The sequence below is a fragment of the Hippocampus comes genome, unplaced genomic scaffold (assembly GCF_001891065.2).
Source record: "Hippocampus comes isolate QL1 unplaced genomic scaffold, H_comes_QL1_v1.1 scaffold78, whole genome shotgun sequence".
In the NCBI taxonomy this organism is placed as follows: Eukaryota; Metazoa; Chordata; class Actinopteri; order Syngnathiformes; family Syngnathidae; genus Hippocampus; species Hippocampus comes.
Window position 1 is genome coordinate 1,157,458 of NW_017805798.1, and position 5,696 is coordinate 1,163,153.

At 42.4% G+C, this 5,696-nt stretch overlaps 1 protein-coding gene across 1 annotated transcript; it reads right to left on the reverse strand.

Moving 5' to 3' along the window:
• Window positions 1–245: 245 nt before the first annotated feature.
• LOC109525360 (RILP-like protein 1) lies at window positions 246–5,318 on the reverse strand. The gene is made up of 8 exons (XM_019885798.1): window positions 4,515–5,318; window positions 4,229–4,382; window positions 3,867–3,985; window positions 3,180–3,437; window positions 2,221–2,370; window positions 1,968–2,107; window positions 1,176–1,280; window positions 246–1,085 (listed from the first exon to the last, which is right to left on the reverse strand). Exons 1-8 carry the CDS (start codon window positions 4,800–4,802, stop codon window positions 992–994), a joined length of 1,308 nt encoding a protein of 435 aa, XP_019741357.1. The 5' UTR covers window positions 4,803–5,318; the 3' UTR covers window positions 246–991.
• Window positions 5,319–5,696: the final 378 nt, after the last annotated feature.

A 5,696-nucleotide genomic window follows, 5' to 3' on the forward strand; every position in this document is an offset into this window, starting at 1 on the left:
TAACTTCTGAAAGAAAAACGTTATTATAAAAAAATGTAAGCGGCCCGGATCATGAATGGATGAACAATTGCATTCTTACGGTATAAATGAACACTTAATTCCAACATCTTTGGATAATCATGCATCTTACTATCAAGTTTTAAAAATTTTGTTATTTTTTTTTTTATGTAGGGCAAAAATATAGAAAGTGAAATTAGCATTTAACGTATCCCTGTTACTGTTCAAACACGAAAATAGACAACAAATGAAAAATTAAAGCTTTATTACAACATTAAAGCACCTGAAATTTGTACAGCGGATTTGGCTGACTGCATCTCGTCGACAAATGTGTCAAATTGGCTTGACTTGAGCATGGCTAGCACATCTTACACCACTGATGCTCATTAACGTTGTTATATATTATTTAGTTGCTGTTCTTTAAATCAGCCACAGAGAGCTAGAATGGGCTAACGCTGTATTTGTTGCTGTATGGGCAAGAGTCCATAATTGCACTTGGCACTTTCTCGGATTCATCACTGCAGAGACTAGTAAAAGACGTAGTAGTAAGTAGTGCTTTTGCTTGTGTGCCACTTCATTTGCACCTTAGTAACCAGTACATTATTAATTGTCTTTGTTGAATTATTGATCAATTTGACAGATGTGTGGAATACACTAAAAGAGAAAAAAAATATGCCCCCCTCCAAAAAAGGGACCCGGAAGAGATAGATATAAATTCCCGAGATTTGATTGTAGCCCTAAAATGACAAAAATTGAGTTGGCCCATTCTACTTCTCAGTGGCTCACACATAAATATATTTGTAACAAGTAATATATAAGTAGCGTTGTCTCTTCAATAAATTAAATACTAAAAATTGAAGAATTGCCTGTACATCTGTTGGCATCTTCCCACATGTTGGCAGGTAATTGCAAATCCAAAGCAAATACAAGGCTCAAAAGTATCGGATTAAGCCTAACACCCCTGAACTGTCTGTGAGCAGCGTAATTTAAAAAGTCATACAGAGGAAACGAGGCGTCTGATTGGCAGCAACGTCGGGTCGTCGGCGATTAAACCGGCGGCAACCATGGGCATGATGGCGGTGAAGATCCTGGAAAGGAAAAGCGGGGGGGGGGGGGGTCGTCTTCCGATGCACAAATGCTTTTTTTTCTGGGGAGATATGTGAACGTGTTACACTCACAGGCGGCGTATTCCAGATTCAGGCTGATCTGTGGAGGGCAGCGATGGCGACGTCGATGAAGATGAAGCACCAAGGAAGGAGCTGACATCCTCCTCTAAGTCCTCACTGGAGACGGGCAACAGAGTGAACGAACATTTTTAGTCTTCATGTCATGTTGACAAAATAATCTCACTGGTGAAAACTCAAACTGGTTTGATGCGAAAAGGATTTTTGGCTTTTCATGGAATGGTGAGCTACCTCTGACGATAAAGACTAATCTCTACCTAATCCATCTGTCATCTAGTCAGATGAGAAGTTATCGGCCTACTCGATGTCCACCAAGTTTAGAAATGATCGGATAATAATTCTAGGTCATTTTGGTTGATTTCTGAGTTTAATGTGTCATTTTCAATTAAAAAAAAAAAAAAATTTTGGTCAATACATCAACATATGAGCTCATATCGACAACAAACAATGACCTATATTGGAAGCTCTTACCAAAACCTTTGATTTGAAGTCTGACTCCAGGCTAATTGTTACAATTGGATTTTGCGGCGTCATTACCAGCAGAGCTTATATGATTTCTTTTGGGAAGTGATGAATCACCAACAAAAATTTATCAGTTCGGCATATCAGTTCGATATGTCCACCAAATTCATGAGTGTAGATTATGGCCACTGACTCACCATATTGAGTTGTAATGATAAAATACAAACAGATATGGAAAGTCCTCATCAATACCTGTCATCTGAGGTGTAACTCAATGTGGTTTGTTTCAAATGGATTTTTCCTTGATTATTTTAAAAAAAGGACCTTTTGTAATAGGCCAGCTCTTCCTCCAGGAGGAACACTTGAGCCTTGAGTTGGTTTCGCTCCTGCAGGACGTCACGGAGCTCCTGCAGAGTGAAGTGAGGAGCTTCTGACTCTTCCTCCTCCTTCTCAGGCACTTTCTCCTGCGGATGAAACAACACGCATGAAATACTGTGTACACCAATGTTACAAAAAAAAAAAGAATGATAATTATTATTATTGTTGTCTTTGTTAGTTATGATGGTGTCTGTCTTACCGGTAAGAAGACAGACTTATCTGCGTCCTGCTGACTTGTGTTTCCATCTCCGTGTGCTGAGCTGCTGAGGAAGTTCGGAATGTTCTCTGAGTCGTCGGGATCTCCTCCGCACTCGACCCATACTGAGTCCGCCATGACACAGTCAGAGGCCTCAACGTGGGACACGGGGGAAAAAAGTCAAAACTAGAGGGACACTTGCACACTCTAACCACAGCTGAAGCATAAGACTCAGAAAAAATATTAGATGAAAATGAAAATATTAGAAGAAAATGAAAATTGAAAAATCGCAAAAATATGAAAAAAAAAATCAAGTATTTGACAATACTACTCAAATAATAGCATAAGAGATGATGAGAAAATGTAAAAGTATTAGACAAAATATTTGACGACAAACGCAAATGAAATGAATCCATTAGACAAAAGATGAAATGAAAAATGCAAACAGTCAGAAAAAAAATAAACATTGCATGTTTGGCATCTTGGTTTGCTGTTGTGGCGCATATCGCAGCGGACGGTAGAATCCGAAAAACACCGACTTCTCAAACAAACGCCAAATACGGTAGCAAGTATAGTTAGAATCAAGCCACCGAGAACTACACCGGACGAACTCAATTTTTCTTATTTTGCAGGAGTGTGATTTCAAGTTTTATGTCTGCTTTCCAATAGCTGCTACTAAAAGACTAGTGGTCAAAGTCCAACGGCCTGTCAACTCGAGTAGTATTTCATGTAATATGATAGACATCATTCACTCAGACGAGCATGCGGTGGCACTGGCGCGCAAGCTAAAATTACTGAGTAAGCGCAGTCTTTATCTTATTGCCTTGCTACTATTTTTTTCTGCACACAACTTAAACCTGACAAAAATGGAGTTAGCCCACTATTGTTCTAAGTGGCTCCATTTTAAAGAGACAAACCAAAATGGAATGTTCACGTGGTTTTCCAGGAAACTTTTCTCTCACCTGTGGAGACGCCTTGGGCGGCAATGGAAACCTCTCCTCCATCTTGGCCACCTCCCTCTCCAGTTCCCACTCCTGCCGCTCCTTCCTCAACTGTCTCAACTCCTGCCGCAGGTCGTCCATTTCGCGCCGACGGGCCTGCGCTGCCGCCTCCAGCTCGGCCCGCTGCCGCATGGCCGCCTTGCTGTGTAGCTCCATCGTCCCAAGCTTGTGACGGAGGTCCTGATTGATGCGGATCAGACGGTGCTGCTGCATCTGGAGCTGAATGGACAACAAACTGTCACAAGGAGGCTGAAGAAACTGCAGTGGATGTAAACGAATCACCAATTCAAATGAAAATGGTCGGCTTCTTGTGTCATTTCAGGCATGGGGTCTTGGGACTTTCTTTGTGGACTTATTTGTGATGGACATGTCTACCAAAGTTGATGTTGCCAAGTAAAAGTAGGTTCGGGGACTGAATCCCTCCCCCCAATTAAACCAAAGAACCTCTCAACATATTGTGAGACTTTTTTTGTCAGTCTACTCATAGACATGTCTTCCCAAATTTCATTTGCCAGAGCTCATTTAAAAAAGGAAAAAAAGAGGACCTTTAAAATGACCCTAAAATGTCCACTTCACATTAAAACGGCTGACTGTCATCTCAGGTATGTGTTCTTGAGACTTTTTTTGTGGGTCTGCGAAGACACTCACCGCCTCGATGTCATCGTTTTTTAGCGTCAGCTCATGGTCTTTGGCCTGGATTTCGTGCCTCTGCTTCTCGACCAACCTGTTGAGTCTTGTCATCACTTGCTTTTCCTTCTCCACCATTCCTGTGACGATGCATTATATTTACCAGTAGGACAGGAGGAAATATAGCTTTGCACTGTTTGCGCGCTTCGGTAAATATAGCTGTTGTCAACATGACAACAGCATCTTCAAAAATAACCTCCTGTGCAAGCTTGCGTCTGCCACATTTGGCCGCTTATATGTTTTGCCATCAACGAGCAAACACAAATTGTGCGTTCCCATGTGACTGAATGTATAGTGACACTAACAGCAACAGCAACACCCACCCTCATCTTGCTGAGCCAAGTCCTGATCTTCGACTGGGGCTCTGCTCAAAGCTCGGCTGGACAGCAACTTTTTGTTCTCCGCCTGTAGCTGAGACATCTGCGAGAGGAGATCCTCAACCTCGGCTCTCCACACGTCTTCCACCTGCTCCAACGCCTGACAAGAACCAAAAGAACCACAATAGATTGTGGGGGAGGCGTTTAAAAATCGGTGAATATACGGGTCAGCGGATGTTGAAACGCGAGTATGCGGAGGTCGATCGTCCGTCCTTTTCGTCTTAGCGCTGACCTGGTGGTGCTTCCTCTCCTGCGCCGTCCTGTCGTTGCGCTCCTGCCGCAGTCGGAGCAGCTCCCGCCGCAGCTCGTCGGCTTCCTGTCCGCCGGCGGCGGCGTCTACGCGGCGGCCCACCAGCGTCTCCAGGAGCTCCAGAACTCGAACCACCTTGGGGACCACGCCGGCCAGAGTTTCGCAGCCGAAACGCTCGATGGTTCGTTCGAACTCCTGCGCCAGGGCCGCGGCGATGTCGTACACGTCCAACACGGTCAGGTCGGACCAGGGCTTCTCCAGCGCAGACATGATATAACGTGTAGCGCTACGAAAACCAAAGCCTCGGAACTCTTCCTATTCCTCCACGGAACGGTCGTGTCACATTTTAAATTGGTATCGTGAAGGACCGCGACGAGGGCTCGACGACGTGGGACTACTTTTGGTCGAGTTTGTTGACAGATTCAACTTTAACTTTTGACGATGCATTCACGGTTCGCGACAAAGCTCGTATTTATCAGACATTGTCGATTCTGCCTCTCTATTAATTTCAACGACTTGCGCGCAAAAGCCACTATAGAATATTACGTCTGTAGAATGTATAGCACGGGACTGTGTTGTCTTCAGAACAGCAGTATTCTTGCAACTACAGTATCTTTATCAAAAATTGAACGTGAGGAGGAAATTTTACAACAACTTCTGAATGCAGCAGCGTATGCCTGGCAAACTGGCCGGAGAAACGTGTCAGAATCGGATTTCAGTCGCTTCGTGAGAAGATTACAAATGCGTCGCTGTTGGCGGTATTAACGGATCAATGTTGTTTATAGATAATTAAATACAGTTGACTATTTAACGTATTAAACTATTACCCTATAGTAAACACTTTCATGAAAAAAATGTATTGTGTATTAAAATCATGTGTAAAAAATACACAAAATTATCACTAGATTCCACTGGGGCAAATTTTAAAACAAAAAAGGTTACCTTTCAAAATTTATTTTTGATTATTTGAAATGAATTTAAAACTTTAAATTAAAACTAAAAATTACTCATCAAAACCTACTTCAAAAGTTATGGGTGTGTTGTGTGGGGAGACATTTAAGGAGCAGAAAAATGGAAAAGAAAAATATATTTACGGTAACCAAATATTGTCGAAAAAGTTAATGGCTGGATTTAAATTGTCAAAAAAAAAAAAAAGCCAAGTCA